General features: G+C 38.3%; 1 protein-coding gene across 2 annotated transcripts in view; it reads left to right on the top strand.

Annotated features, from left to right (window-relative positions):
- SMARCC1 (SWI/SNF related BAF chromatin remodeling complex subunit C1) overlaps positions 1-18218 on the top strand; it is a 181237-nt gene that overhangs the window by 86756 nt on the left and 76263 nt on the right. For both annotated transcript variants that reach the window (XM_014791534.2, XM_014791531.2), the window contains exons 19-21: positions 4148-4207; positions 12526-12784; positions 13724-13885. In XM_014791534.2, the coding sequence (XP_014647020.2) occupies positions 4148-4207; positions 12526-12784; positions 13724-13885 (481 nt within the window). The remainder of the gene's footprint in view (positions 1-4147; positions 4208-12525; positions 12785-13723; positions 13886-18218) is intronic.

The raw sequence follows: 18218 nt of genomic DNA, 5'->3' as shown, positions 1-18218 counted from the left end.
TTTCTCTTTATATGTGGGGTGCCTGCCACAGCATGGCTTGATAAGTGGTGCCTAGGTCCATGCCCAGGATCCAACCTGTGAACCCTGGGCAGCTGACATAGAGTGTGCAAACTTAACCAGTATGCCAGTGGGCTGGCCCCCTGTTCATCTTCCTTTTAAGAAGCATCATTTCCCTAAAAAACTTAATTTATTTTCTGTAGTGTAAGGAGGTGAACTTTCTACTTAAATCTGATGGCATTTTATAAAAAAACAATTACGTTATCTAACCTTTTTGTTTTGTATGGTTAGTAGATAGTTATTTAAAAATAACTATGATTAACGTGTTAAAGAAAATAGAGGAAAAAATGGAGAATTTCAGCAGACAATTAGAATATAGTCACGCGCTGCATAATGGCATTTCAGTCAACAGTGGACTGCATATAACGACAGTGGTTCCGTAAGATTAGTACTGTATAGCCTGGGTGTGTAGTAGGCTGTACCATCTAGGTTTGTGTAATAAGCATGCTCTGTGATGTATGTGATGAAATCTCCTAACGATGCATTTCTCAGAACATATCCTTATCGTTAAGCGATACATGACTATATATAAAAAGAATCAAATGAATATTGAATAATTGAAAATATACCTGAAATTAACTCATTGGATGGGTTTAACAGCAGGCTGAACACAGCAGAAGACAGGATATTGAAATCGGCAGGTTAGTAGAAATATTAAAACTGAAACACCAAGAGAAAAATTGGTTGAAGTTGGGGGGACAGGACAAAGAGAAAAGTGTGTAAGAGACATATGAGGTACAGTGTAAGAATTAATATTTATCATTAGACACCTGTAAGAAGAGAAAGAATGCAATATAAGCAATATTAATATAAGAGAAAGAAAGCAATATAAGAGAGACTGAACAGATCAAAATTTGGATAAGAGAAAACCATACCCAGGCACATTATGTTTAAACTCTTTTTTTTTTTGCTGAGGAAGATTTGCCCTGAGCTAACATCTACTGCCAATCTTTCTCTTTTTTTTCTTCCTTTTTTCTCCCCAAAGCCCCAGTACATAGTTGTATATCCCAGTTGTATGTCCTTCTAGTTCTGTGTGGGACGCCAGCTCAGCATGGCTTGATGAGTGGTGCGTAGGTCCATGCCCAGGATCTGTACCAGCAAACCCTGGGCTCCCGAAGCGGAGCATGTGAACTTAGCCACTATGCCACTGGGCCAGCCCCCAATCTTCCTCTTTTTGTATGTGAGCCATTGCCACAGCATGGCCACTGACAGACAAGTGGTGTAGATCCACCCCCCGGAAACTGAACCTGGGCTGCTGAAGCAGAGTGCTCCGAACTTAACCACTAGATCAGCGGGGCTGGCCCTGGTTGAACTCTTAAAGCTAACAGCATAAAACCAGCCAAGGAGGGTGGGAGTAGAGTTGGGGAAGGACACATTAAATTCAAAGGCACAATAATAAAACTAATGTCTCACTTTTCAACACAAATGATAGAAGCCAGAGGACAATATAGTAAGATTTTAAAATACTAAAAGACGGGCCAGCCCTGTGGCTTAGCGGTTGGGTGCACGAGCTCCACTACTGGCGCCCTGGGTTTGGATCCCGGGCGCGCACCGAGGCACCGCTTCTCTGGCCATGCTGAGGCTGTGTCCCACATACAACAACTAGAAGGATGTGCAACTATGACATACAACTATCTACTGGGGCTTTGGGGGGAAAAAAAAGGAGGAGGATTGGCAATAGATGTTAGCTCAGAGCTGGTCTTCCTCAGCAAAAAGAGGAGGATTAGCACAGATGTTAGCTCAGGGCTGATCTTCCTCACACACACACAAAAAACTACTGAAAGAAAAACTCACTCTGGAATTTTATATCCAGTAGAAATGCCTTTCAGAACTGAAAGCGCAATAAAGACCTTTGCAGGCATTCAAAAGGTGGAGAAGTTATCACTAGTACACACTGTAAGAAAATTAAAGGAAGTGGTTGAATGTCATTACCATAATATTGAATTGGAAGCCAGACTTGTAAACTACATACTGAATGGGTTTGTTAATATAAAATTCAGAGCCAAGAAAAACTAACATGTGATTGTTGAATTCAAAATAATATCTACTTTTGTGGGTTGATATTAACTTGAGGTTTAAAGGAAGGAGGCTTTTGGGTGTTGATTTGAGTGGTTGCTACATAGATGTATAAGTAAAGTATCAATCTGTACACTTAAGATTTGTATATTTTGTTATACGTACATTATACCTCAATAAATACAAAAGAAAAAATTTTTTAAATCAGGCAGAAACATCTCATGGGCCCTGATGAGGTTATGCAACTCTTCCCTGAGCCAGTTTTTCTCAAGAGAAACACTTGGTGACTTAAGCCAGTAGGAATGGAGAAAATCCATCCTATACTTTGTGGCTGAGAAGTGGGGAAATGGTTGCTGAGGACCTACCCAATAAATGTTAGCCATGTCTAGGTGGTAGAGATCTTCCCTGTATTTAATCTAACTGATGGTCATTTCTGATGTTTGTGCATTAAAAGGTTAACCTTTGGGGGCCGGCCCGGTGACCTAGTGGTTAAGCGTGCGTGCTCCGCTGTGGCAGCCCGTGGTTCGGATCCTGGTCGTGCACCGAGGCACTGCTTGTCAACCCATGCTGTGGCAGCATCCCATATAAAGTGGAGGAAGATGGGCACGGATGTTAGCCAAGGGCCAGTTTTCCTCAGGAAAAAGAGGAGGATTGGCGGTAGATGTTAGCTCAGGGCTAATCTTCCTCACAAAAAAGAAGAAAAAAAGTGGGGTCCGGCCCCGTGGCTAGTGGTTAAGTGCATGCACTCCGCTGCTGGCGGCCCCGTTTCAGATCCTGGGCACGCACTGACGCGCTGCTTGTCAGGCCATGCTGTGGTGGCATCCCGCATAAAGTGGAGGAAGATGGGTATGGATGTTAGCTCAGGGCCAGTCTTCCTTGGCAAAAAGAGGAGGATTGGCATGGATGTTAGCTCAGGGCTGATCTTCCTCACAAAAATAAAAGGGGGGGGTTAACCTTTGGTTCTCTTAAAGAGGTGCTCAAGGAATCTGAGCAATATATTATAAGTTGTAGCTACATGCATCTTTTCTTTCTCACAAAGCCATAGTTTAGGGCTTTAATTCTGAAATGCTTAGATTCTTCTTGTTATTCTTTAGTTAAATTTAGGACTAGTTATTTTTAGTACCTTTTTTAGACATTAACAAATATTTCAGGATGATATGGATTGAATACCAGGGAGACCTAGGAAATCATAATTTAATTTTTACCTGCAGTGTTTAGCACAAGTGCACAGAATGGTTGAGTCAAATAAATTGAGAAACTATTGACATAAACAAGGAAATTATGGACTGTGGAAATTTTCTTCTCATTTATTAAATTGTGATTTCCCAAAATAGAGTTTTCAGGGAAGGAATATGTTTGAACATATATTTTGAATTAGTAACATCTACAGCTAAAGAATACTGTTGAGTATACCACACGTCCTGTCCTCTGCACATCTATGGTGTAGGGTCTGTAAATCAAGATGTATGCATCAATTAATAAGTTTTAATTTTTATATCACACAAACTCAGTTTTCTTATACCCCATGCTCACATAAATTGTAAGTTATAAGGGATTCTCATGGAAAAGGTGATTTCGAATTTAGGGAATCCCTTGGACATTATTTTAATCAAGAGATGTTAAAAATGAGATAATATGAACTTGTTGCAGTTGGAATCAAGAAATCTGCCAGAGCGCTTTATATCTAGTACAGTTTGTCCTTGAGTCTTGGAAAAAGTACTGCCTTTAAGTTATACTAAATATTTGTTTTATGTTTATAATATTATAGCTGATTCATGATATGCATTAAAATACTGTGCCTTTGTAGCTTCAAGAGGTATTTTGGAATGTCAAAATAATAGAAATAAAATATCTAAATATCCCTCAGTCCTTTGTAGACAGCAAGAAATCTTTGAAATAAGCCAGCCTTTCTGTTGGAAGTTTAGGTTTTTTACGCATTTTATTCCTGATAGTCAGGGACTTAAAATTTTGGTTGTTTGGGGAAAACAGCGCCCTGAACTTAGAAAAGAATCCTGCTCAGCTCCATAAGCAGCCTTTAGGAATAAGTAAATAAATTCTGATTTTGTTTCTTTAGAGTAAAGGTGCTAGTGCTGGAAGAGAATGGACTGAACAGGAAACCCTTCTGCTCCTGGAGGTAAGCAGATATAATGATGGAGCCCCTTTATTCACATATGAGATGCGTGCTGTTTCTGTGACTAGCATTTTAAATATACCTTTGCAATTTATCCTGAAAATTTTTGATCCATGTAATGTGTTTTAGTAGAATTTTCTTGGGCTGTTAATATTTAAATATCACACTGGAGGTGATGTGCTGGCTGTCAGTAGGGGAGATCAAGCCTGGGTGTGTGTTATTCTGGCCCAGGTTGGTTTTTTTTTTTTTTAATTGTTTTGCCAACATGTAAACAAATATTGGAGTTTTGCCAAAGTAGTCTAGATTTCTAACTTTTACTTCAAAATTTGAAGATCTGGCAGTTCTGAGATCTCATTCCCACATAGCAATAATTGGCTGTTCTTGAGTAGCAGATGTTCCTTTGAAGTGGGGCATTTCTTCAGATTCCAGTTTTTCTTAACCTAGCCCACCTCAGTCATTGTAGATTACTTTCCTAGTGTGTGCTGTGTGCATTTGAGTGTACAACCATTGTTTCGCAGAAGGATTCCAGAGAAGTAGATAAAGACATCTGCCATTGAAAACACTACTTTGTTTTTGAAAGCAGAAGACTATGGTAAACCAGTGATAATGCATGGTATCTCTGTCGATCAGTTTATTGAATGCTTATTTGGATTTCTTCATGTTTTTAGTGATTCTTGCAGATACTTATACAACTAGATCTTAGCAATTATTTCTACTCTAAAGGGTAGGAAAAAAAGAATGTTTGGTTCCATATTTATCACTCATTTCTGAAGAAGGACCATTTGTCTTTAGTTACAGAACAACAATTGTTTAAGTAAGATGGAGACTACATGACATCACTTAGTGTTTATGGATAGAATGTGTCTCTGGGTGCTGAATTAGGACCATATGAGGAAGCTGATGGTTAAATCTGTTGAGAATGCTTTTGCCTGCAAGGAACAGAAAATCTGACTAGCAGTAGATTAAACTAAAAGGACATTGGATTTTTGTTCAACTAGATTTCTTCAGATTGGCAATTCCAAGATTCCTTCCACTGCTCAATTATATCATCAAGTCCCTAGCTTTTCTATTGTTTTGTTCTAACTTCCTTTGCTGTCCACTTTTTATCTCTGTATTGTCTTCTGGTCACAGGAAGGCTGGTTAGTTGCAGGCTTCACATCGCCATTCAAAACAGGAAGAAAGTTGGGGGCTTTTCTTGTTAGGCTCTTCTTGGAAGGAAAAGCTTTCCCTGAAGCCCCTCATCAGTCTTTCTTTTCTGTCTCATTGATCAGAATGGGTCTCATAACCACCTAGTACCGTGTGTGATCCTGGGAAAACTAATTCCTGGCTTTCCAGTTTCGATAGTGGGGTCAACCTGAAAGAAGTTGATGGTTGCTGCTGGTAATTTACTGACCGCATCTGCACCATTTATAACTATAACATTAGAGCAGTGAATTTACAGAAGAAGAGAGCTCCCTTTCACTAGAGTATTCCATCTGATCCAAAGTTGTATATCAGAAATCAAGCATCAAATAATAAGATTAGACCAGGTCAGCGGTTCTCAAACTTTTTGGTGTCAGAACACACTTATGCTCTTAAAAATTATGTTGAGGACTCCAAAGAGTTTTCGTTTATGTGACTGTATCAGTATTTTCTGTATTAAAATTTAAAACTGAAAAATATTTAATTCAGTTAATAGCAAACCCATTACAAGTCAACATAATTAACATTTTTATGAAGAACAGCTTTTGGAAAGCAAAAGATGCTAGTGAAAAGTATGGCGTTATATATTTTAGGAAATCTATAATGTTTGGCTTACCAGAATACACAGATTTTCATATTTGCTTTTCCATCAGATAGATTGTTTTAGTTTAAGTATATTAAGAAAATCTGGCATCACCAGGATATGTAGTTGCAAACAGGAAAAGTATCTTAATGACCTTTGCAGATAATTCTGGATATTCTTCTTTGTACTACATTAAAACTTGACGAGTGGTAGTTTGTTGAAGGTTAGTTACCGCATGGAATCCATTGGTCTCTTGCGCTTGTGATGGATCTTTTATCCATATATGATTGCGTAACATCTTGCATTGATAAATTGAAAAATATTGGTTTACTGAATTATGCAGATCTTCCAAATGTTGATACAGGTCATTATACAATATCAAAAAATCTCATTTGATATTACTACCAATCGCATCTCAGCAGAAAAAGTCTTTTAAGTAGTAGGACAAGCTTTCATGGCAGATACCTATTTTTCAGAGTTCTAATTTTCACTTAATCCTTGACAACAAACACCATCAGTTGTTTTCCTTGAAGTGATGTTTTTGAGAATTCTTGTTTATTTCTGAGCAAATGTTGGCCAGATAACTGTCTGTGAAACCATAGTGTGTTAGCCATTCATTCTAGTAAAAATGTTGTTCGAGGAAAATAGTAGCTAGTTGAGTTTGAAACTCAAACTATTGTACAAGTGCTTTTCCTTTAGACAGCCATAATGCTTTGATAGTTGATATTTAGTCCTCTTGTGTACCCCCCTTTTCTAGCACCAAATATTAAATACACATGGGCTTAGACGTTTAGAGTCAATAAAATTATTTTTACTGTTTCATTAAGAAAACATTTAAGTATAGTTGGCTTATTTTGTTTTTGTGAGTATGTGGCAACGAAGAATAAAGTGACTATTAAGACACACTGGTACCACTGCCTGGATTCATGCTAAGGGGCCTGTGATTCACCCACCATTGCTTTTCACCATCGGTACAAATGTCAACATAATGAAAAAGGCAATAATGTCCTAGTATCATAATAATACTCAAAATGGTATATATAATCAAAATGGTTTTGATCTCTCAGTTACCCTGAAAGTCTGGTGCCCATGGGTCTCCAAACCACACTATGAGTTACACTGGGCCTGATAACGCACGTTTCTGTATTACTTTGTTTTTTTGAGTTGTTCCAACAGTTGTGGTTCCTTAAGTTTTAGTGGTGTATTAACTATTACCTTTTCTTTCTTACACCTTCTTCTACTTTTCCTTGTTCTCTGTCTCTCTTCTGTGTGTCTCTTTCTGGGTCAAAATTCAAAAAGATTTCTTCCTTTTGGGTTTTTACTGCTATTTTAATTTATTCTCATCTGCCCATTCAGTATCAGTGATGTACAGAGAGCTTTTTGTTGAGCCACTTTTTGTTTATTTCAGGGCTGTTTTGTCTAGTCTTATCTGTCATGGATGTTAATTTAAAAGTTCTGAGGGGGGCCGGCCCGGTGGCGCAGTGGTTAAGGTGTTGTGTGCTCCTCTGCGGTAGCCTGGCGTTCGCAGGTGATGATCCCGGGCGCTCACCGACACACCGCTTGTCAAGCCATGCTGTGGCGGCATCCCATATAAAGTAGGGGAAGATGGGCACGGATGTTGACCCAGGGCCAATCTTCCTCAGCAAAAAAAAAGAAGAGGATTGGCATTGGGTGTTAGCTCAGGGCTAGTCTTCCTCACAAAAAAAAAAGAAAAGTTCTCAGTACTTGCAGGGGAATATAATATGCTTTCGTATTGCTGTTTCAGAATCTTAGGGCTCTGGGAATAAATTTAGTTGTGTAACACCAACTGGAATAACAGTCTCACTATCAGTTCTTTTTCTTGCTGCGCATTGATACTCAAAATTTTCTCCTCGTCTACGTTTAATATCGGTGGATGGTAAATACAGAGTGAGGTCAGAATGGCTGAGCTACTGTTTACCTTGAACATACCCAAGAAAACCACAGTATGCTTACACAGTAGTGTGTTTTCTTTCCTGCAGCTGGGACCTGTGCAGTAGTTGATTGTTTTTCTTTTAAGCATGTAGTTGAATCAACAGGTGTTGTGTGTGCTTACACAGAGAGAAATAAAAGGCTTCTGAATGGCATTGTTTACTGCTAACACCTTCTATTTATATAGTTTATTTATTGGTAACAGCTTAAGAACATGAAGTCAGGCGAAAAATTTTTAATGGATTTATAACCAAAAACACAGTCAGTTTCTCTCTAATACGTAGGTAAATAGATAAATTTGGCAGCATGCCAAATATTTCAGATTATTCTTTTATTTTAAAAAGACTATTTGATATAGTCTGTTATCAAAGCATAGTTGTATGGAATGCGGCAGGTTATCATCTTTGGTTAAGACAGTTCATTGTCTTATTACAAATGCAGGAGGCATAATTTCAATTTTACAAATAACCAAAGTGAAATCTACATGTTGGACAAATGAATGCAGTTTGAAAAAGATCTTTAATTGGTAGACATGGAGGATAATATGAGGCTCTATGTTATTAGCCTTTTTTTTTTTTTAAATATTGCATAACGTCAAGGTGATGGAGACTTGTTTGAATAAGATTTTATTTATAAAGTGTGTGAGGAATTTCATGTTTCACCTGAAAATCCGTCGTCAGTATAAGATGCCACAAAGGCTAACTCAATTCTTATGGCAGTTTGAAATTGCATTGATAGAATCAGGGTGCCAAAATGAAAGAAGAAATGGTGCCATTCTATTCCATAGTGATTAAGGAAATTTTAAAAAGAGGCTTTTGCAATTTCTTTTAAATCCACAACTAATAACAGTATTCTTCCTGGTCATTTAGAATTGCCTTGGGCTTGAAATTGACAGAACTTGAATCTGTGAGCTTATTGGTTCTCCTTTGTTAACTTTAGTCTTTCTCATGCCTGCTTTGCTTTCTCATGCCTTGTATTTATTTTCCCTTAAATAATTAATGGACATAAAATCTTGTACCTGCAAATAAAATCCACTAGGGTTATTAATATTTGTTTGTCACTAGAAGAGTTTCTCACATATTTTGTACTGGCTAGATTTATAGAAACAATCACATTAGAAGATATTCAGTAAAGTAAACAGCATCAAATTTTCTGACAGTATGCATGCACTTGATATACCTTTCCTTGATATGCAACCTGAGAAATATTTTTTCCTGTGTAATTTTGAATTATGCTTTAGATGAGTATGTCTTCCAGTAAAAAACTTGTCTTGAAGAAAAGCCTTTTTTTACAGGGTTGTGGTTTTTTTTTTATGTTTGGAGCCATGGAAAAGTCAAATTCCTTTCTTGGTTTAGTCCAGTTCCCTGTGGTTAAGTTCAGCAAATTTTATGGGTACTGTGTCTCAGGCACTGTAATAGACACCATAGATTGAGATGGCTAGGCCATAGTCTCTACAAGGGATTTATAGTCTAGTGGATGACAGAAACAGATAAAATGAAAAATGAGTGCCTTGTCCTCAGCTACACAGTTCGAGGTGCACCCAGAGCACAACATGTACAGAGGGAATGGCTATGTAGCTGGGCTGGGTGAATGAGATGTTATGGATAGCTTCCTGGGAATGGGACAGCTCTGTTGGTTCTAATGCATGATATTTCTAGTGCAGAACAAACTGTACATAGGTACAATACCTAGGAACAGTGTGGGATCTGGGTATTCCTGGAACAGAACAGTAGAGAGTGGGGTAAAAGAAGTAGGCAGAGCCCCGATCCTGTTTGGCCTTAATTCCATAAGATAATGATGAGCGATGAAATAGTTCTAGACAGGAGAGAGACAGTGTCTTGTGTGAAACATATTTCACTCTGGCAACAGGAAGAAGGGTGAATTTAAGGATAGAGAGACATGCAATTCTGAGAATCCAGGTAAGTAATGGTGATTACCCAGGTTATGGCAGGAGGAGTGAAGGTGCTTTGTAGTAGTATAAAACATCTACTAATAATTTTTCTCTGTATGTCACTTGTCTCTTTCCTTCCTGGCCAGTCTGTCATCATGTTCTGCTTTGAAAACATCTCTTCAGTCTGCCCCTCTTATGTAATGCAACCATCAGTGCACAGACTCGGCGCTTCACTGTTTCTCAGCCTTATGCTTTTCTGGATGCTGACTTTTGCTTGAATTTTGTGTCAAAGAGTTCCTTAGACAAACTTCCTGAACTTTACTTTTCTTTGGCTAAAGGAAAATGAATAAAGGGAGAAAAAAATTTAAATAACAAGTTTGTTTGAAAAGTTTATGGTAGCGCATGCCAAGAAAATCTCTAACCGTAATCAAGAACTTAAGATAGACCCAGTTATACGTTTCTAGCCCTAAGGACCTTAGTGAGATAGATTGATTTTTCGTTTAAGCTACAACCTGGATCATTTTTCTAAGTAATTCCTTCTAGAACTATCCGAGGCCATTGACTGTGCAAAGGAAACCCAGAATTAGCCTTGTTTTTCAAGGGATTTAATGAGTAACACCATTTGCTGGCTTGGGTTTTGAGGAGTCCTGTATCACCCCAGTGAGAAAGAAAGCCTGGAGCAGCAGTGGGAACCCAGGGTTAAGAATTCACTGAGGGGGCCGGCCCGGTGGTGCAAGGGGTTAAGTGCACGCACTCTGCTTTGGCGGCCCGGGGTTCACAGGTTTGGATCCCGGGCGCTCACCGACACACCGCTTGTTAAGCTATGCTGTGGCGGCGTCCCATATAAAGTAGAGGAAGGTGGGCACGGATGTTAGCTCAGGGCCGATCTTCCTCAAGAAAAAAAAAAGGGGTAGGATTGGCATCAGATGTTAGCTCAGGGCTAGTCCTCCTCACACACACACAAAAAAAAGAATTCACTGAGGCAAGTAGACATGGAGAGAACTGTCATAGCCAGCTGTCTCAGTATAGATCAGCAAGTCAGGCTCTAGAGTAAGGTTTTTTAGCCACGCCGCTATTGACATTTGGGCCAGATGGTTTCTTTGTTGTGGGGGCTCTTATGTGCGTTGTAGAATGTTCAACAGCATTCATGGCTTCTACCTACTAGATGCCATTAACACCTCCCCTGTTGTGTCAATCAGAAATGTCTCCAGGCATTGCCAAATGTCCCCAAGGAGACATAATTGCCCTGGGTTGAGAATCATGGCTCTAGAGAGAACTGTGTGAGAGTAGCACTTTGGTACGCTACTGAATAGATTCTTTTTACCCAGTTAATTCCTTGACTTTTTTTAGCATCACATATTTCTGGTTTTCTTTGCACCATTCTATCCTTCTCCCCATTGGAGACTGCTTTTACTCTTTTTGTTGAAATTTTTCAGCATTTTATCTGAAAAATTATAAATTTTAGAATGAGAAATTTATATACTTTATAAATTTTAGTGTCGGTTTCTTAGTTTATAACAAAAAAGTCTTGGAGTTGGAATGGGATTGCATTGAATGTGTAGTTCAAATTGGAGAGAATTGACATCTTAACAATATTGAGACTTCTAGTGAATGAACACAGTTCATCATTTGTTTAGAGCTTTGATTTCTCTCAGCATGTTTTATTTTTTTTCCAGCATATTGGTCTTACACATACTTTATTATATTTATTCTTTTTTTTTTTTTTTTGTGAGGAAGATCAGCCCTGAGCTAACATCCATGCTAATCCTCCTCTTTTTTTTTGCTGAGGAAGACCGGCTCTGAGCTAACATCTATTGCCAATTCTCCTCCTTTTTTTCCCCCAAAGCCCCAGTAGATAGTTGTATGTCACAGTTGCACATCCTTCTAGTTGCTGTATGTGGGACGCGACCTCAGCATGGCTGGAGAAGCAGTGCGTCGGTGCACACCTGGGATCCGAACCCCGGGCCACCAGTAGTGGGGTGCGTGCACTTAACCGCTAAGCCATGGGGCCGTCCCTGTTACATTTATTCTTAAGTATTTCATTTTTTTTTTTTTTTGTGAGGAAGATCAGCCCTGAGCTAACATCTGCCAATCCTCCTCTTTTTGCTGAGGAAGACTGGCCCTGGGCTAACATCCATGCCCATCTTCCTCCACTTTATATGGGATGCTGCCACAGCATGGCTTGACAAGTGGTGCGACGGTGCACGCCCGGGATCCGAACCGGCGAACCCCAGGCCGCCGCAGGCGAGCACGTGCACTTAACCGCTTGCGCCACTGGGCCGGCCCCTTATAAGTATTTCATTTTAATGCTATTTTTTAAATACTTTTTTCCCAACTTAAAATTTCTCATTGCTTGTATATATGGAAATATAATTGAGTTTTTCTATTACCCTTCTATCCTGTAACCTTGCTAAACTTTTTGTGTTAGTACCTTTTTTGTGAATTTCTTAGGATTTTGTATATAAGCAATCATGTATCGTGTGTATTAATAAAAGACAGTTGTACTTCCTCCTTTACAGTATGCATGCCTTTTATTTATCTTGCCTGATTATGAATTTAATATAAGGAAAGCAATCAGATCCACCTATTTTCATATAACCATTTTCATAATTTTTTAAAAAACCTATCTGAAGAATAGTCACAGACTTCTGATGTCATTACATCTTACTTGTTTGTTACCTGATATTAAAGCTCCTGGTTTTTTTTCTGTTTTAGGCCCTGGAGATGTACAAAGATGATTGGAACAAAGTGTCAGAACACGTTGGAAGTCGTACTCAGGATGAGTGCATCCTCCACTTTTTGAGGCTTCCCATTGAGGACCCATACCTTGAGAATTCAGATGCTTCTCTTGGGCCCCTGGCCTACCAGCCTGTCCCCTTCAGTCAGTCAGGAAACCCAGTCATGAGCACTGTTGCTTTTTTGGCATCTGTGGTGGACCCTCGTGTGGCATCTGCTGCAGCAAAAGCAGCTTTGGGTATGGACTTTCCTAAGCCATCTCGACAGTGCAACAATTTCAGATAATGGTTTTAATACTTCCCTTCATATTAATGTTACTTCAAATTTAAATATCAGCTTTAGGGCTGGCCCCATGGCTCAACGGTTAAGTGCGCGCGCTCCGCTGCTGGCGGCCTGGGTTCAGATCCCGGGCGCGCCCCGACGCACCGCTTCTCCGGCCATGCTGAGGCCGCATCCCACATACAGCAACTAGAAGGATGTGCAGCTATGACATACAACTATCTACTGGGGTTTTGGGGAAAAATAAATAAATAAATAAATAAATAAATAAATATCAACTTTACATTCATTTCTATTTTATAAATAAATAAAAAATTCAAATATTATCCCTTAAAGATACCATGTTATGTTTAAAAGTATTGTAACATTTTAAACTAAAACACTTATAATAGTTTTAAAATTAAATATTTATTAAGAATTAGAGGGGCAAAACAGTTTTTAATGGTATATTTGTGATTCATTTGGAATTTAATATAACTGGCAAAGGGATTCATTTAACATTCTTGGATTATATTAATTACGATTAGAACTTTCTCACCCCATAGAACTCTTTCTTTTCTTTCTGGTTGTTTAATCCTTGCTATTTTCTTGTTTATCGGTCTAGCTAGCTATGTTAGATAAAATTTGGACAGCAATTTTGGTTGTTATTAATAGATATTTAAATATCTTTTGTTTATATAGCAAGATACTGTGCCATGTAAGGTAAAACATAGAGTCATAGAATTTCATCACGCGAGTATCTCACTTAGCACTCTTATTTTGCTGGTGGATAAGACCAAGTCCCCAGAAAGGTCACTACATGCAAGACACTAATGTTGCGTTGGATTTCTTAGTGGTTTACATTGAAGCAAATATTTGTGCAAAACCAGGTCACTTTTCCATTTTTATTCTTGAACAGAGGAATTTTCTCGGGTTCGGGAGGAGGTACCACTGGAATTGGTTGAAGCTCATGTCAAGAAAGTACAGGAAGCAGCACGAGCCTCTGGGAAAGTGGATCCCACCTATGGTCTGGAGAGCAGCTGCATTGCAGGCACAGGGCCGGATGAGCCAGAGAAACTTGGTGAGTCAGTGCTGCTCCCAAGGACAGGATTAATAGATGTTGTATTTGCTTATCAGTTTGCTAAAATAATTGGGTTTGCTTGCACTTAAAAATTAGTACAATGGTCAGTATAAACTTATCTCTGAAGATTAATACAGTCACGCAACGGATAATGGCGTTTTGGTCAATGACGAACTGCGTATATGATGGTGGTCCCCTAAGATTAGTACCATATGGCCTAGGTGTTTAGTAGGCTATACCATCTAGGTTTGTGTAAACACACTCAGTTATGTTCGCACAATGATGAGATCACCTAATGATAACATTTCTCAGAATGTATCCCCATCATTATGTGATGCGTGACTATATATGATTTTTTTTCTCTTATCTCTTCCCTTTATGGTAGCTAGAATTAAAAAATTGTCTCATAACTGTTAATAATATCACAGTTGAGGTATCTGATGCCTAGTTTTTACATCTAGGTTTTGAACATACAGACATAAGAATACTGAAAGGACTTTTGTGGTTATTTTAATTTATGTGTTGCTGGGTAGGTTTAACTTCATTGTTGTTGTTTTTGGTTGTTTTTAAATTGAGGTAAAATTCATATAACATAAAATTCTCCATTTTAACCACTTAAAGGTGTATAATCTAGTGACTTCTAGTACATTTACAATGTTGTGCATCCATCAACACTATCTAATTTCACAACATTTTCATCACCCCAGAAGAAAACCCCATACCAATTAAGCAGCCGCCCCCCCCCCCCCCCATTCCTTCCTCTCCTCAGTCCTGGTAACCGCTAATCTGCTTTCTGTCTGTATGGATTTGCCTTTTCTGGATATTTCCTGTAAATGGCATCATGCGTCTGACTTCTTTCACTTAGCATAATGTTTTCAAAGTTTATCCATGTTGTAGTATAAATCAGTACTTCATTCCTTTCTATGCTGAAAGCATCTTTGAGTGGATATACCACATTTTACTTGACTATTCATCGGTTCAGGGATATTTGTGTTGTTTCAACCACTTTTTCACTGTTTTGAATAATGCTGCTATGAACATTCATGTACAAGTTATTTTGTGAACATAGGTTTTTTGCTTTTCAGGTACCTAGGAGTAGAATTTCTGGATCATATGTTAATTCTATGTTTAACTTTTGAGAAACTACCCAATTCTTTTCCATAGTGGTTATACCATTTTATGTTCCTACCAGCAATGTATGAAGGTTTTAGTTTCTCTACATCCTCACCAGTACTTATTTTTCCCTTCGCTGTATTTTAATACCCAAGCTAGTGGATGTGAAGTGATACCTCATTGTGATTTTTATTTGCATTCAATTTGAGAAGTATTGCCATCTCAACAGTATTAAGTCTTTCAGGGCTGGCCTGGGGGTGTAGTGGTTGAGTTCACGTGCTCCGCTTCAGCGGCCCGGGGTTCACAGGTTTGGATCCTGGGTGCAGACCTAAGCACTGCTTATCAAGCCATGCTGTGGCGGTGTACCATATAAAATAGAGGAAGATGGGCACGGATGTTACCCCAGGGCCAGTCTTCCTTAGCAAAAAGTAGAGGATTGGCATCGGATGTTAGCTCAGGGCTAAACTTCCTCACACACAAAAAATCTTTCAATCTAATGAACATAGGATTCCATTTATTTAGGCGTTCTTTGATTTAAGCAATGTCGTTTGTTTTTTTCTTTTTTGGGGGGAGGGGGGTGTGCTTCTCAAATTTATCCAATGCACATTTGCTGTATATTTGGAGGCTTTTTATTTATTTATTTTTGCTTGAGGAAGATTGTCCCTGAGCTTACATCTGTGCCAGTCTTCCTATATTCTGTACGTGGAACACCGCCACAGCATGGCTTGATGGGCGGTGTGTAGGTCTGGGCCTGGGATCCTAACCAGCAAACCGTGGGCTGTCCAAAGCAGAGCGCTTGAACTTAACCACTATGCCACTGGTCCGGCCCCTGAGCAATGTTTTGAAGTTTTTAATCTGTATTTTCTTGGCACTTGTCTTGTATTTCCTTGGTTAAATTTTTCCTATGTATTTTATTGTTTCGGATGCTGTTGTAAATGAAATTGGTTTTGTAATCTTGGGAAAGCTTTCAGCATTTATCATTAAGTGTCATGTTAGCTGTTGGATTTTCCTAGATTCCTTTTATCAAGTTTACGAACTTCTTTTCTATTTCTACTTCGTTGAGTGTTTTTATCATGAAAGGGTATTGAATTTTCTCAGGTGCTTTTTCTCTATCAATTAAGATGATTGTGTGGTATTTTTACTTTATTTTCTTATGTTATATTAGTTGATTCTTGCCTGTTGAACCAGCTTTGCATTTCTGCAGTAAATCCCATTTGATCAATGTGAATAATCTGTTTACTACCCTATTGGATTAAGTTTGCTAATATTTTGTTGAGGGTTTTTGCATCTATATTCGTAAGAGATATTGTTTAGTACTTTTCATTTCTTGTGATTTCTTTGTCTGATTTTGGTATCAAGGTAATAGTGACCTCATAGAATGAGTTAGAAACTGTTCTCTCTTGTTTTTTGGAAGAGTGTCAGAAGTATTGGTGTTCATTCTTCTTTAAATGTTTGATAGAATTCATATGTGAAGCCATCAAGTCCTGGGCTTTTTTTTTTTTTTTTTTTTTAATGCTTTTTGATTGTTGATTCAATCTGTTTACTTGTTATAAGTCTATTTAGATTTTCTGTTACTTTTGAGTCGGTTTTGGTACTTTGTGTCTTTCTAGGAATTTGTCCATTTCATATAGATTATCTAATTTTTTGGCCACACAAAAAAGTCATCACAACCAAAAGTAGAAATAACTCAAATGTCCATCAGCTGATGAATGGGTAAGCAAAATGTGAATATTATTCATCCATAAAGTAGAATGAAGTATTGACATATGCCATGTCATGGATGAACCTTGAAAACATTATGGTAGGGGAAAGAAGCCAGTGAAAAGAGACAATATTTTATATAATTCCAGTTATATAAAATATCCTGAATAGGCAAATCTGTAGAGAAGAAAGTAGATTAATGGTTGCTTAGGGCTAGGAGGGACAGGATAAAGGGGGACGAGGTTTATTTGAGTGATGAAAATGTTTTAAAGTCTTACTGTGGTGATGGTTGTACATATCTGGGAATATACTAAAATTTATTGTACTCTTTTAATGGGTTGATCATATAGTGTGTGAATTATATCTCAGTAAAGCTGTTTTTTATTTTTATTATTTTTTTTATTTCTTTTATTTTATTTATTTTTTTTTTATTGCAGTAACATTGGTTTATAACATTGCAAAAATTTCAGGTGTACATCATTGTACTTCTATTTCTGCATGGACTACATCATGTTCACCACCAAAATACTAATTACAACCCATCACCACACACATGTACCGAATTATCCCTTTCACCCTCCACCCTCCCCCCTTCCCCTCTGGTAACCACCAATCCAATCTCTGTCCCTATGTGTTTGTTTATTGTTGTTATTATCTACTACTTAATGAAGGAAATCATACGGTATTTGGCCTTCTCCCTCTGACTTATTTCACTTTGCATTATACCCTCAATGTCCATCCATGTTGTCACAAATGGCTGGATTTCGTCGTTTCTTATGGCTGAGTAGTATTCCATTGTGTATATATACCACAGCTTCTTTATCCATTCGTCCCTTGATGGGCACTTAGGTTGCTTCCAAGTCTTGGCTATCGTGAATAAGGCTGCAATGAACACAGGGGTGCATGTACCTTTGCAAATTGGTGTTTTCAAGTTCTTTGGATAAATACCCAACAGTGGAATAGCTGGATCATATGGTAGTTCTATCCTTGATTTTTTGAGGAATCTCCATACAGTTTTCCATAGTGGCTGCAGCAGTTTGCACTCCCACCAACAGTGTATGAGAGCTTCCATCTCTCCACATCCTCTCCAGCACTTGTTGTTTCCTGTCTTGTTAATTATAGCCATTCTGACAGGCATGAGGTGATATCTCATTGTAGTTTGATTTGCATTTGCCTGATAGTTAATGATGTTGAACGTCTTTTCATGTGCCTCTTGGCCATCTGTATGTCTTCTTTGGAGAAATGTCTGTTCAGGTCCTTTGTCCATTTTTTAATTGGGTTGTTAGTTTTTTTGTTGTTCAGATGCATGAGTTCTTATATATTTTGGAGATAACCCCTTATCAGATATGTGGTTTGCATTTGCAAATGCAAATGCATCTTCTCCCAACTGTTAGATTGTCTTTTCGTTTTGTTGATGGTTTCCTTTGCTGTGCAGAAGCTTTTTAGTTTGATGTAGTCCCATTTATTTGTTTTTTCTATTGTTTCTTTTGCCCAGTCGGACATGCTGCTTGAAAATATG

Source organism: Ceratotherium simum, chromosome 5 (assembly GCF_057802395.1).
Source record: "Ceratotherium simum simum isolate JZ-2026a chromosome 5, ASM5780239v1, whole genome shotgun sequence".
Classification (NCBI taxonomy): domain Eukaryota; kingdom Metazoa; phylum Chordata; class Mammalia; order Perissodactyla; family Rhinocerotidae; genus Ceratotherium; species Ceratotherium simum.
This window is presented reverse-complemented; position numbering and strand designations above follow the sequence as displayed.